The sequence below is a fragment of the Pleuronectes platessa genome, chromosome 8, assembly GCF_947347685.1.
Source record: "Pleuronectes platessa chromosome 8, fPlePla1.1, whole genome shotgun sequence".
Classification (NCBI taxonomy): Eukaryota; Metazoa; Chordata; class Actinopteri; order Pleuronectiformes; family Pleuronectidae; genus Pleuronectes; species Pleuronectes platessa.
The window spans coordinates 11,932,918-11,948,276 of NC_070633.1; the positions used below are offsets into that span (position 1 = coordinate 11,932,918).

At 41.5% G+C, this 15,359-nt stretch overlaps 1 protein-coding gene across 1 annotated transcript in view; it reads right to left on the reverse strand.

Annotated features, from left to right (window-relative positions):
- Window positions 1-3,112: 3,112 nt before the first annotated feature.
- The window catches only part of ablim3 (actin binding LIM protein family, member 3), a 45,303-nt gene continuing 33,056 nt past the window's right edge, over window positions 3,113-15,359 (reverse strand). Inside the window, exons 10-22 of the mRNA XM_053429087.1 lie at window positions 13,921-14,082; window positions 13,195-13,224; window positions 12,918-13,044; window positions 12,113-12,208; window positions 8,231-8,365; window positions 7,938-8,008; window positions 7,525-7,693; window positions 6,332-6,361; window positions 6,047-6,102; window positions 5,858-5,924; window positions 5,738-5,745; window positions 5,531-5,611; window positions 3,113-4,334 (exon numbers count right to left, since the gene is read on the reverse strand). Of these exons, the coding sequence (XP_053285062.1) occupies window positions 4,221-4,334; window positions 5,531-5,611; window positions 5,738-5,745; window positions 5,858-5,924; window positions 6,047-6,102; window positions 6,332-6,361; window positions 7,525-7,693; window positions 7,938-8,008; window positions 8,231-8,365; window positions 12,113-12,208; window positions 12,918-13,044; window positions 13,195-13,224; window positions 13,921-14,082 (1,146 nt within the window). The 3' untranslated portion in view covers window positions 3,113-4,220. The remainder of the gene's footprint in view (window positions 4,335-5,530; window positions 5,612-5,737; window positions 5,746-5,857; window positions 5,925-6,046; window positions 6,103-6,331; window positions 6,362-7,524; window positions 7,694-7,937; window positions 8,009-8,230; window positions 8,366-12,112; window positions 12,209-12,917; window positions 13,045-13,194; window positions 13,225-13,920; window positions 14,083-15,359) is intronic.

Consider the following 15,359-nt stretch of genomic DNA (forward strand, 5'->3'; position numbering starts at 1 on the left):
ACTACAACTGCTACTATCTTTAAACCACTATTTAGCACTTCCCGTGGATGTACATTACATCACTTTCTGCTCTCTCAATCCATTTTTTTCTCTTCCAGTTTACTCTACTGTCATCCTGTCCACCGTGTGCCTTTTGACTGCTGCTATGTTGAACTGTGTGCTATAATATAAGTACTTAATTTGTTGCGTACTTATATGTTCTGTCTGCTCATTAGATCAGAGAGTAACAGCATTTCAATCCTGTCTTTGTCCTGTATGGCAGAATTGCATGTAAAGTTGACTTAAGACTGGAAAGAAAGTACACTTTGTGTTATAGATGGTGTTATTAATAATAATAATAATTCAATGTGCTATTTGTACACATGTTTAAGCTGCATATATAATAACTCTGGATGTCATGAAGGTAATGCACGATGGACTTCTGACTGGACATGAAGGCATCCTGCATGATGCTTCTCCTCTACAAATCTTGGAGGAGATTGTTGTTTCGAAATTGAAAGACTCATTTTACTTTCTAGATTTCTCTAGGGAGCTCGTGAGATTCAAAACCTGACCCCTGGAAAGCTCATTTAAAAAATTGAGACTGCACATCTCTAGCCTTGACTCGGGAAGACTGCACTTGAACCTACTTGGGGATACAATAAGATAAACAATATAAAAAAATGAATGTATTCTATGTGAATGGTGTCACATGAGTGGGCAACACTGTATCCTATATATATAAAATTACATCAGAATGACCGAACTTGGGGAAAAAAACCTAAATAAAAAACAAACATTTGAAATATAATATTTGACTCCTCCATATTATAGTTGGCAAGAATCTCTCCTTATATTTTCCCCCACTTATATTATGGACAGTGTTTAATTTACTTACATTTTACTACATTATCAATATCTGCATTTCTTATTCTCTTTTCTCCTGTGTATAAAATGTATTTGTCTTCTTTCTACTCAAACCAACCAAATAAACTACTGCTTGGTAACCTTGGGTAAACAGGTAGGATGAGAGAAAGGAGTATGTGTGTGTGTGTGTGTGTGTGTGTCTGATCGATGTGGAGATAGTAAAGTGAAGACACTTCTAATGAAAACAAGAACTAAATACCATAGGAAAGAACAGGTGATTGTGTTCTTCAAAGACTAAACTGAATAATTATTCTATGTAATATAAAACATATATATATTTATATATCTCATGTGTAAAATCTGTATTGTTGCTTTTTACCGGAACATGCTGAAAGATGATGAACTCAGACTCAGTGAACCCTTGAGTAACAGCTGAGACTCTGAGCCGTCTCTCTCCACCCGCACACAGAACTTGTCTCAACAAACCCCAGGAATGCTCCCACATTTCTTTAGTGTTACATTCATAGATGAGCCAAAGGTATTACAGCTTCCTCCCTGTTTTCTGTTTTAAACAATGATGTTGTGAAAGCCTGCAATCCAGCAACCCCCGTGACTCCTGAACTCTGTCTCTATTTCTGAGAGAGCATGTGAGGCAACACCACTCTCTGTCTGTCAGTAGGTCTGGTGTCATTTTGTTCTCATTTGATTGGAATCTGTCTTTTATGAAACAACTTAAGGGTCAACTAGCACAAAGACGAAATGTGTGCAGATATAAAATGTTTTCTGAGCAGATTTTTTAGAAGTTAGTACAAAGTAAGCAGATTACTCCTAATGAGAGCTGCTATGTTTTTACTGTAAACCCCCCAAATTAATTCAGAGTTGTCTCATATTGTATCCTACAAACCCAGGGAATCATCATCAGGTGATATTGAAATGTTAACACATTAATTCACACAGGATTATGTCATTTATTGTGTGAAAACCACTAATTGGTTATAATCGATTTCAAGTTTCAATAACATTTTATTTGTATAGAACCAAACCATAACAAACATTATGCAAAAGCCCTCTACCTAGTAAGTATCAACGGATATTGATATAATCAATATCAATAAATTTGTCTTTTCCTCAAATGGACAATATCAAGTCTTAACACATGATGACAACAGTGTGAGCCGTGGTAGCTTTGCATAATGCACTGTGGGATGATGGACAGCAAATTATGTGTAGCCATTAAAGATTCAAGCAGCCTGCAGAAATCAGAATTCTTATGGAAAGGTTGTTGATTTTTCTTTGGATAAAATGTAAAAATAAACTAATAGTCATTTTTTACACTCCTCATGCTGGTCAAAAAACACATGGAACCGCCGACACAGTCAAACATCATGTCTTTGTATGATGTCGCTCCATCAACATTTCTTTATTTACTAAAACCAGTGACGTTTGTTCGCGCTACACTGCCCTCACCTGGTGTAGAGGAGTAATGACCGTCAAGCATTAGACATTTTGTGTTTTTATTTTTCAAACCAGAATTCAATTTAGAGATGCAACTCCTGTGCTTCATGCAGTCTTAAATATTGAATATGAAGTACAGTGTTGGTTTGATTTATTAAAGTATTAAATATTTAACTTTTAAGCTCAGGTCATGTAATTAATTGAAAAAAATTAGTATTATCTTAATTTGACAAAATAAAGAGGGATGCAGATAGTAAAATAATTTATAATATTATACATGTATAATATAATATAATGTATTTATTTTGTGAGCGTGTTTGTGGTGTAGCTGTAGAATTTGAAAATTGCCCACAGGAGAAAACTGAACCTGGAGGAACATCTCAGGGGAGTCACTCAGGAGTTAGAGAAAAACCAGACAGGTAAGACAACTTTTACATTTATTCTGCACAGAAGAGTCTGTCACCATATGGTGGGTTAGGGAGTCTCTTCAGGCCCACACACACACACACACACACACACACACACACACACACACACACACACTGAGAGACATTTTTCACCACTTCTTATAGTTGAAATATCATCCATCTATCTATTTATCTCTCTGTCTATCCATCCATCCATCAATCCATCTCTCCATCTCTCCATCCATGAAAGATTAATTTACCTTACAGACATGAGAGTGATCTATATACAGTAAAATATAGTAGAAATGAATGGCTCACAAATATAAATGATAGGACACAGATTCTGATTCAAAGTTTAATTTTTAGTGACAAAATCAAAAATTAAAAGTATTCAAAGGAAGTAAAGTCTTCAACAACCCTGGATCTTCGTCAGCGTGTTAAATACCTTGCAGAGCATTTTTTAATGTGAGTGAATATAATCTCTGAAGTTACAAAATTATTGGATTATCATCATCCCAACAGAATATAAATAATAGTGAATTAAAATGTATGAATGACTACAGTCCTCTTCCTACAAAACATTGAGCCACAATTGTATTGCAATGAGCTGGAGAATGTGGAACAGGACTGAACTGATGTTTCCTTCATCTATTACATCAAATGGATTTGCACATTCTTTTAACCACACAGCTGCACAGTGAACTGCATCTACTCATGGCCCTTCACTACTGGACCAGAATGTTACATGGAAGTGATCTGCGAATCCATTTATTTGCATCCTCACTTTGTTTTGTTTTATTTTATTTTTCACACAAATCCAGGCAGGTCACACAAACATTTGTATAAGTTCACCTCGGATTGCTTTGTGTATTTTTTTTGTGTGTGTGTGTGTATCAATTAGTCTAAACCAGAGGTACACAGTATTAAATGTGGGAGAGCGAAAGCGGGGGAATAGGTAAACAAAACGCATCTTTAGAAACCAAAGCAAAGTGATGCTGCAGGCTCACATACTCATTCCTCTCATCTAATCATTCGCACTGATAAAGTGTCAGAAATGATATGCTGTATCTACATTCTACTCATTCAGATTGCTGGTGCTGCACACTCATAACTAAGAGAGCATTACAAATAAGGCAAAACCAAAATTCTCCTCAATGTGTTTTAGGTACTGCGGGTCTGGTCACAAACGGCCCCCTCGCGAGGCCTTCCTTCATCCTGCAGGCTCAGGAAAAAGCACAACACTACAGTTTCTATTGCAAACACTCCAGCCCGGCACACAGCTGCAGTTGCACCACCTAACTTGCTGTGCATCATGTCTCTGTGGCCCTCCCTCGGCATTCCCACAAGTCCACGCTGCTGTGACCAGAATTTGGTTCGTCGTATGAGGAGATCTAGAACAGGTTGTCAGCCATGGCAGTGACAGTGAGTCGAAGTCTTCTTCTCGCTCCTTCCTACAGTCAGTAAAGTCTGCGGCTCTGCTTAGGGCGGCGTTCGGCGGATGTGTGAACATCGCTAAAAGAGTCGAGCCTGCTTCTTCAGCTCGTTCCTCTTCCACAGAGCCAGGCGGTCGAAATCCTCCACTGTCATTCCGAACACTTGTACAAACTCCTCTGGGGACAGGTGACGCTGAGAACACAGGGACAACACACAGTTATAGGTCCAACATGTATCTGTTATACACTCTTTTAACAACAGGTCTGTAGATACTATTGAGAAAGTTAAGGTTAAATCCTTGTTAATATTTGTTAACATTCAGTGATACATTCACACATATCACCAGTGTCGGGCAATAACTGATGACATTAATACGTTATGTGAAGTAATGCATTACAAAGAACTTGCCTTCATTAATGTCAAGTGTGAGGGAGTACAATTTCAAGTCCAGTAATTACACAACAGTTGCTCATCCCAGTCATGCAACATTTTGGGCTCGACTTGTTAATTTCAAAGTTGGTTGATTTCCAAACGCTGCCACATGACTCTCTTGTCTTTTAGAGATAGAGGGTGTTTCTCCATTCGGGGCTGTCTGGAGTTCTGCTACTGTCTGGATGGTCAATTGTCCAAATTGTGCGGCGGCCTACTCGTTAAACTGCAATAAATTACCTAAGGTAAATAGTCATTACCCAAACGAGGTTATGATTTCATTCGTGTTACTTGAGCTCTCTGTCGGTTATTTAGCAGGATAACACAAAAAAACGCTGAAAGGACCATCACTCAGGTGGAAAAATAAAGTGTGGGTCAGGGAAGAAGCATTTAAAATTTGGTGTGAATTGGGATATTTAGAAGACTGATATTTATGAGTTTGCGCAATTTGAGGCGGACCCATAAAACATCTGGATCTAGTGAATTTAAATGTGGTTTCATAAGAGGACTGAAGGTATCTCCTCTGCTGAGAGTCATTCTACGTAGTTTCTCGATGTGTGTAAACATGAGGAGAATTTGACCGGGGCTGAGAACTGAGTAAAGAGAGTTGATTTAATTTAATTGAATTCCATTGCTGCACAATGAGTATAGTAATGTAATATATTTGTATATGGGTAAGGGGTAAGGAGTAATTAACTTAATGTTTTAAGTCACTTGTCAAAAACTAAATTAAGATAAAAAATATATAAAGGTGTTTGTATGTAAAAAATCTACCACAAATTTGAATTTTTCTGTTTTCTTTTGAGAGACCTTGGCTTGGGCTTGTCAGCACTTTATTACATGGGTGTGGTTCTGCTGGGGACTTTAGGGTCTCTAAAACCTTGGCAACCAGTTTGAAACTGGACCCGGGCCAACGTCTTCTCAGCACAGTTGAGCCTGAGGACACATTCATAACTCACCTCCAGTCTGGCTCTGTCTACGTCTTTGGGCACCCTGTTGCGCCCCCTGGTGGTGACAATGAGGGCTTCGTAGGGGTAAATCTGCAGGGAAGGAGAGGCGGCGATGCTTCATCAGATTTCAGGGACATGGTAACTTGGATTATTCAACGTAGAGGCTGACATGCTTGCATGGAATTTATTAGTGGAGTAATTATGTTAAAACCTTACCTTGTACTCTGCTGGGAGAGAAAAAAACAGAGTCAAGTCAGTACAAGAGAAGAAAAGCAGCTTTGAATTAATTGCTTCAATCTAATAAGTGTTAGGTGATTTAAATTTAGATTAAATTACCTCTGCTTCCCCAGTTGACCTCACTGGCACTGTCGTACTGGTACTGGTAGCAGTCTGCACTCTGAGGCTGCACACGCATAAAGGGACAGTTAAGAACAGCCAGATGGACAATACATTCAGTTTTCTTAAGAACATGTAAGACACATAAAAACCTAAAATCACGTCATGTGTTCCATGCTGCAGTCTTACCCTCTGGAGGCCATTGCGTCTATATCCTGGCAGTGAGGCCGACTTGCAAACGAAATCTAAAACACAGTAAACAGATATAAAATAATTCCAAAAGCAGTTGCTAAAATCTTCATCCAGTTTGGTACATTAAAATCAGATAACAGTGACTTGACAATGCCAGAAGATGGCGCTCATGACTAATGCAAAAATCCCAATGTTCCAGATGTGTGCACATAATACTGTGCAAACAAATTCATCAAACATTTAAAAGCAGCTAGAGAATATTAATATAAATGATAAACTCACCAGTGTCAGTGTTGTACTGAGAGCGTGGAGCTGTGACATAAAGAAATCATACAGTTATGAATATATGTTATCTTCCTTATTGCACAACAACACAAAAGCTGCAGCATCTCTAATCTTCCCCGCTCTGTCCATCTTATTCTGTAATTTTGATTAAACTCCCTTAAAATATATTCAGAAAATTGCTGAAGAGATTTGACAGCCATCTGTCGAGTTTGAGTCTTAACAAAGAAACAGAACAGGAGCAAGTTGGGCTCCCGTCAAGGCCTGGGAGGAATACAAAACATCAAAGTGGCAATAAGGCAGAAAGAGGCCAAGACTGGTTCAGGGGGAAAAAACTGAAAAACATACAATCACACCGGCACAAAAAAAACAGACCACACACTCCCACCATCTAATCGCACCACACAGCTTGTCTGGTTACAAGCCTTTGTTGCCTTTCAACCGCAGCCAGCAGAAGTCCTGGTTCGGTTGTGTTCCCTCCCATCTGAGAAACGGCTTTAATGAGAGATCTTACCGCTCATAAATAAAACAGGATGTGGGACACCAGCTGTGAGAGCGAGAGAGCGAGAGAGCGAGAGAGCGAGGAACACGCAGCTACACGGACTGACGGATGCATAGATGGAGACGTAAGAGAGTAGAGGGCAATTTCAGGAGAGGGTGGAAGGAGAGAAAAAAGATGAGAGGTGGGGGAAATTGATGGAGCAAGGAAGTATGTAAAGGGGGGGACATTTGGATGGAGATGAAGACGGACCAGTGTCTGAGCGTCAGAGGAAGAAACAACTCCGCCACTATAGGCTGCGAGACCAGCGGAGCTTACAAACAGAAACAACTCTGGTGGATTCACATCTGGCATGTGTGAACACCTGGTTGAACGCTCTGTAGCTTAAAATGCTCAGAATGATCAGATATCCTCAAAACGACGACGGGACACATCTGGTGCGGCTGCCGCTGCCGGGGCCACAGCAGGTTTGGCAGCAGCTGTTCTCCCCTCACAGCATCTTTCCACGTCAATAAACCATCCAGCCTAAAGCAGCCATGACCCTCTGTGACCTGCATCCACAACCCGACGCCCTGGCCTCAAACCCAGATGACAGTATACGTAGGGGCTCATAAAAAGGCTGCACATTAAGATGTGGTAACTTGCAGGAACAGAGAAAAGAGGGAGAGGCATAGGGGGCAGGGTGGATCCTTACAGCCGTTGACGGTGTTGTTGTATGCCGTGGTGCTGTAGCCTGTGGTGTTGAGCGCTTCCTTGCTCCCGCAACGAGAATTCCTCGCGCTGCCCCAGGGGTCATTGTCATAGGAACCAGATCTGGCTTTCATCTCCTCCTTGAGGATCAACCTCCCGATGCCACTCCCAATCTGGGTGCAAAGAGAACAAGGAAGAGAGGCAGACAGAGGGGGGACAAAAACGGAGGGAGACATTAGGGAAAACTGCTAATTTAATGTAGGGTGATTGCAAAGATGGTGAGAGAAGCAACTAAAGAAAAGGAGGGTAGTTTAAGAATCATACGAAGAAAAGGAAGTGCGTTACTTATGGGTGTTTCTGCGGAGGGGCTCTTCTTCATGATGGAGAAAGTGAGACATACAATAATGAAACTCTTACTCTTTGAAGACTGTTACTCCAACTCTCTTCATCTCCACCTGTCGAGAAGCGTCTTCTCGGCACACGATAGGCTGAGCGAGCAAAGAGATGAAAGAGATTCCCTTGGTTGAATATAGAGCTCAGAGTGGAACGCAGTAACAGAGTGGGCGAGTGAATAAATGTGACAACACAGACGTACGAAGTCAACCTGCACTCCTACGGTATGTCTGTGTTTGGTCCAGTGGAAAATGCAAAGAAATGGGAGATAACTACACAGCTTGTCGCTCAAGAATCCGTTATATGATCCTTCTTACCCCTGGGGGAGCTGCTGTAGGGGTAGTAGTCACACTCTGACTGGGTGTATGGCTCAGGAGAGTAGGTGGACAGCCTGGAGGATCTGAGGATGTCCTCGCTGGTCCTGCTTTTGGTGGCTGCGTCCAAGTGATTGTCTGCGAAGAAAGGGATGAGTTAGGAAAGAAAAGAAAAGCAGACAGGACCAAAGTCTGGAAAAGAATAGCTGGGATTTTGGGAAATATGATGAGGAAGCTGGAGCAGGGGGAAGGTTACTGTAAAAGGAAGCAGGGAAACAACTAGCCTGTTGCTGTACAGGTCAAAATAAAATTACCCGAATACCAGCACATCTGAAGCGCTATAAATAACCTGTCATCATGTTTGAGTAAAGGAGCAATATGAGGCTTCTTCAGTTTTTCTTTCCTCCTGTGCGTCATGTAGGTTCTTGAGTAGGTAAATGGTCTGAAAAGTATTCGAAAAATGTTGGCCAATTAGCACGTCTGTAATTCTTTCTAAATAAGTCAGGTAAAGCCGGAAAGGAGTCGAACAATTCTCACGCACGGGCCAGCTGGCCAATCAGAGGAGACTGGGCTTTAACAGATGGTCATTCAATATGTTTTTTTTTACCTTAAAGTATTAATAGTGTAAAATAAACATGTGAAATTTACTATGGGATTTTCCGCTGAACGACGTTGTTGTTGTTGAACGTCTTAATCCTGCGTCGATGATGTCATTAGCGGTGCAGAGAAAAATTTGCAGAGCTGTGTCTGAAAGCATTTTTTTAAATTTCCTGACGAGCTCACTATATAGACCTCTATATAATAGTCACTATATAGTTAAAGTAGGGAAAAGTGAGTGAGTGGGGGATTTCGTACAAATCCCAAACGTTTCAGACAGAAGCTGAAAAGAGGACCTGCAGCAATGGACAGTATGAGGACAGCTGTGTGTTTTCTGAGCATCAGAGCACACAAACCCTTTTAAGTAATGACCCAAATCTATATTATGAACCTGAATATAAGAATAATAAAAAACAAGGGGGAGTAGCGGCCCCTTCTATGATAACTGACAACGTCACAGTGACAAAGCTACATGAAGTCGCTGTGCTCGATGTTTGAAAATATTTTTTGTGCTAGCTGTTTCCACATGCTCCTAGTTTTCAATGAAAATATTTTTGCAGCATAATATTTCCAATCACCCTGGTTTTGTATAGGAAGATATAAAATGTCAACCAGCCAGCATTACAGGTATTGCAACATGGATTTAGTTACTATTCTAAAGGGCTACATTAGCTGTTTTCCCTTGCTTCCAGCCTTTATGCGAAACCGAAAATTGACGTATCCCGACTCCATATTACTTCATATTAACGGAGAGACATGAATGTGGTATTGATCTTCTCACAAAGCTCTCAGCAAGAAATCAAATCCGTGTATTTCCCAAAATGCCATTCTATTGCCACAAGACTGTCACTGCAGTGTGTTCAGGAGGAAAATGTGTCAATGAACATCACAGCAGTGAGAGAATTACATTCACCCGACCAATCCACAGTCATCCTCCCCCCATTCCTGTCAGAGAAGATCAATATTTCAGCCAGCGGGATGAAATTAGTCAGTATTAACATGAGTTCAGTTACTGTTCGGCCCGCGGCACAAGGTGGCTTCATGAGTGGTGTGAGGCGATGATATTGATGCCTCTCTGCACTAAAGCACAGTCAATGGAAGTCAATGGGGGTGACATGCAGTGTAATGTCAGATGGATCGCTCTTCACTCTGTTAGCCATAAGCCATGCGGGCCCCGGTCCATGATCCATTGAATTCCTATATACATGATGCACCATGACACCAAAGGCAGATGTTCAGATCATCCTGTCACTGGACGTATGGTTATACAATATCCTGACACATGGGATCACAAACACCGACCACGCACAGACGGGACATATGAGATGTCTACTCCACGGACAGTGAGTGAAACAGCGAGAGGAGGGAGATACTTACAGCGGCAAGGTCACCGGGTAAAGTGGAGCAGAAGGTGAAGGGAAGTGAGTAAAGTGATTGGGCGCAATACAAACAGAGGTGAAAAAGAAAAAGGGAAATATTATTGGAGCATCCCAGAGGGAGATGTGACAGGGTGAAAGATTTGCTACCCGTACGGAGCTCAAGGACACACTCAGCAAAACAGTGGTGGTGTTATACAGTCTCTTTTCTATACAGGTAGCAAACTGGTTAACTGATTAGTACGCAACGGGCCATTGATGCGCACAGCAACTCCACGTGTCTGTTTGAATTTAAATCAATCATGTTTAGTGCTGAAACAAGAGGAAATAATAATCAGGATCTGTTCAGGAAGACATTAATTACGAGCAGGGATCAATATGACTGATGGAGAAGTGATGGCTGAAAGTCAGAGTTTTAACAAGGTTTGTTGATCTTGCTGTGTACAGCAGATACTGAAGGTTCATTACTTCCTGTGACACATTATGGCCGGTGATGTACTAATTTGAGCTGACTAACAACGAGGGGTGAGGGTGTCGAGGGGAACTAACCCACAAATACCAACACACACGGTACAGAGTAACATGCAGGACAACAGGTAAGATAAACGATCCTCCATCAGGGGATCTGAGCTGAGATTCCCACTGTAATGTGACGAGGGGGTAGTGAAGAGTGTCTTATAAATGTTTATACTCAGTGCACGCGATCCGGACTGCCAACCTGCATTTAAGTTTAATGACTTGTAAAAAGGAAAGAGGCAAAAATAGCGTCTTGTGCTAGCAGCGCTGCCATGCTAACTGACTGAACGACAACATAAATCCACACAATTAAGGAATCAGACGTCCCCTTTCGCACACTCGTTGTTTTCTACAAAAGTGAGCACAACAGTTGTCTGCAAAATCCTTTAAATACACAACCACACTATCCGGTGAAACACACACTGGTCGCTGGCTAACCAAGTTAGACTGAGGAAATAAAGAGAAGTCTCCACAGTAAATATAAATTCAAGTGGTAATTCATTTTTCCACTGTGTTTTGGTGCAATGCTTTGTTCTATTCTGCAGAATTGTGTGTCCTCAGAGCCAAAAGTACTCAACACTTGGCACGCCTGAGCAACTGTTCCTTCATTCAAGGCCTCTTCCAGCCCTAGCTGCTGACAAGAACCTGTCGTGCTGTGTGGGGTCTGCACGCAGCAGCAGGCGAGCACGTGTGTGGCTTGTGGCTCGCACGCTAAACATCGCTCCTTTACATTACTAGTGCAACACGTCCATTTAATCGTTATCATCAATTTTAGAACAAGTCGTACAAGTCGACCTCTGTTTGTGGATTTTTAGATCTTTTCCATTGATCACTTGTTCGGCGGCTTCATTTTCAACCACAACTGGGACATCAATATTAATCAATGCTGAAGCACAAGGGGCTGTTGAAGAACATCGACAGGTCTGTGAACACATCTACACGGAGAACTCAAACACAGCAGGACTAAACTGACAGCAGGACGGGCAGGCTAAGGCGGGGCTAACTGCACTGTACCCGTTCTCTTATAGATAGGAGGCTTCCCGTAGATGCTGGGGTCCCCTGCGGCTGAGGAGAGAAAGAGGAGATGAAGAGGTGAAACGGGGGGAGTGAGAGGATGAGGTGATGGGACCAAAGAAGGAGAGACGGTGGAGGTCTATGGTTGTAAAGGAAGGTAAAGACGCTGTGTAAGGGGAAGAATATGCCAGAGCAATTATGAGCGCTATAAAAAATACGACATAGTCACATTTGCACACCCCCTCCTTCCCACAAAAACTAAAAGTGACCTTTCTGAATAATTTGCATTAGTGAGTAATGGCTGAAGTAATCCTCCTAGGGCAGTAGAAAGAAAAGTCTACATGAGAGTGTGTAAGGCGATGAGGGGATGAGGAGTTCCTACCTGGTACATGAAAATGTTTAGGGGGCTGGTTTGTGGTGGGTGTGCTTGGCCGGCCCTCTTGGCTGTAATAAGGTGAACTCCTGCCACTCTCAGAGCCTGCAGCCAGCCACAGCCAATCACAGCAAAGGAAACGTGAGCGTGAAAGAGAGGACCTCGACACATGCAGATGAAAACTAAACAGCCCAAACATTCATTCATATTATAGAAGGGAACTTTTCCACTTGTGTAATGACAGAGGTTATTGATTTGCCTGTGGTTATTACAGTGTCAATGCACATGTGCAAGAGCTGTATGAAATGACAGCAACTGAGCGGATGCGTTAGTATTTTAAGGAGAAGTGAAACGACACTCTGCCCTAATTTGGCAGATTTGTATATACTGATATAAGGGCATATTTGTTGCCTATATATAAAATGAGCAAACTCTTGGACCAGAAAAGCTTTTTTAATCCAATGGATTTTGTAACCTTTAACCAGAACCATATTAGCTTCCAGCCCAATATTCAGTCATTAATTAAGCTAAGATAAATGGCTGCTGACATTAGCTTCACACTAAGCAGACAGATTTTCGAGTGGTATCAATCAGCTCAACTTATTCTCAAGCTAAATGTTAGATAATCCTTTAATTGACCTCTACTACAAAAGAGAATTCCTAAAATTCAAAAGACAATTATCAGCTCAGAACCGTGGTGAGTGCTGTTGTACATTTCACATTACAAAAGTCACGATCCAGTTGATTTAGTATGTTTATTCAACCGACTCTTGCTAAGCTCAGAAGTAACTGGCAGAAATGTTCCTCGACTCACCAGGGTAGACGTAGTGCTGTGGAGAGCGAGGCATGATGGGTGACATGCCTTGACGACTAAATGTCGGCGAGTCTATGTAACCTGGACTGGAGCACCGCCTCTGCCTGATATCCAGGCTGTCATAGTCCTACAAAGACAAAGAGGATTTATGAGAGGGGAGAGAAAAGCAAGGGGCAGCGGGGAGACAAATAGCTTAGTGACAGGTCCCAATGAGCTCACTTGTTTAAACTCGTCCTGTAAGTGCTCTGTTAATTACCCAGGGAGGAAGAATGCTTACCTGAGAATAGGGAGAGAGCGTCCCGAGCGACTGGAGAACCAGCAGAGAGAAGAGAATTGTTATTTGTTGTGTAGCAAAGGAGGGGATGAAATATTATACATCACGTGTTATCTTTATTAACGGGAGAAAAAGAAAAAAAAACTTTCCTCAATATATCATTTGTGGTGGAGTTCGCTTAATGGAACAAAGATATATTATTCTAAAATCTGTTAACTACTTAACTGTATAAATCTCTTTGGTTTAATCAGTGCATAAACCAACAAGTATATTTCACCTCATGCTAGGTGGTAAAAATATTTTGTAATAGGCCAGATATAAAAATGTATCGTCTGCATATTGGCAGCAAAGTCCACCATCTGTAAATTCAAACATAGACTAGAAAATGTACACTATAATGTCAAGCACATTATTTAGATTTATTTAACAGACCTCCCTTAGAACTAAGCATGGCTTTAACAGAAGTTTGGTGAAACAGTCATCTTGATTTTATGCCCCTATAATTATGTCCCCATGTTTTATGGACAACAAGATTCTCAAGCTGACAGCTGAGTAAATACTTTCAGGAACAGTTGTACCTTAGCAAATCATATGCCTTCCATCCAATTGACCAAATAAACATACAAACAAACAAAAATACAATAAATTCTTAGATTTTAAAGATCCTAAAAACCGTTTCTTCTGCAGTGATAAGACCAATGTTTGGCCCGGAGTGTGTGACAGTAGTACCTCCCCATAGCCGTAAGTGTCTAGCCTGTCATCAGACGTGTATCTGTGGTAGGGCTGGTATGAGGAGGATATGAGGTCTGGCTGTTGGACCTGGTATATGGCCTTGATCTTTGGCAGGGCAGCTAGCTCCTTATAATTTAGGATCTCATTCTCCATTCTGGCCTGGAGAGAGGACAAATACAGACATACATACACCCACCACAGACATGAACCACAGCAACAAGACCCAACATCAACCACATGGACAATGCACAGTAACAAAGTACAATGGAAACTCCACAAGCGATAGTGATGAAGCGCACACGCACGTCTGCACATGCACATGCGAAATTGGCACATGCACTCATCAAAATTACACATGTATACTGCAGAACCTGACAGCAGTGCAGGCTGTTGACCTTCGGGGGCTCAGCATGTATGACCATGTACTATAGCAAAGCAGAGTGAGGAGAGGGCGAGAGCATGCTTACACTGCATTCCTCCCTCATCCATCACCTTAAACAGAAAGGTCATTGATTATGAGTCGAGAGCAGGGCATGGCGAGGCAGAGAGCGCCGACTCCTGCTCGCATGCAGACAACACTTGACATGCTAATGCTGGAGACGTGCAGCAACACTCAACCAGCAGAATACAATTAGGCCGCGTTCCACATTTGACTGAAGCTTTGTTACCGCAGCCAAGGAGGTTATGTTTCCACCCCTGTCTGTTTGTTTGTTTCTGTGTTTGTTTGTGTGCTGGTTGGTTTGTTTGTTTGTCAGCAGGGTCAGGTAAACATTTCTGAATGAATTTCCATGAAACACGTTGGAAGGATGGGACATGGGCTAAGAAAGAACCCATTCAGTTTTGGTAGAGATTCAAACCAAGGAGCAGATCAAGGATTTTGTTTTTCACTTTCTTTAACACTATTTAAAAATGTTTGCTGATTTCTCAATAATTTAGTAATTTGGTGCGGATCCAAATACAAATTCTGATCTATTGAATTTGAATGTGGTTTCACAAGTGGACTTTTGGAACTGGTCTAACTGTGGAGTGACCTTTTTCTCATAAACCTGGCATTTTCCTTTTCACACAAATACACACGTGCACATGCCCATGATGTCTAGGTGAGTAGGTTAAAACTGGGAAAATTTGATGAAATATGAAAGTTAAATAAAAAATAAAGAAGCCTTTATCACTGAAGCTTTATAATTAAAAACAATTCCACAGAGTTCTTCATCAGAAGTTCAATCCTCAGGACGACCAATTAACGTTAACAGCACAGGACCGAAACCCTGAGGAAGATCATTGTAGACAACACATGTTGGTCTGGTAGAATTGGTAGTGTGTTAGTAATAATTTATTTCTTGCACTTTAATGAAGCACACTTATGTGATTTCATTTCCTTCCTTATGGACAATGTTTAAAATACAAGTGCATTGGGAGGGCCTACTGCTCCAGTT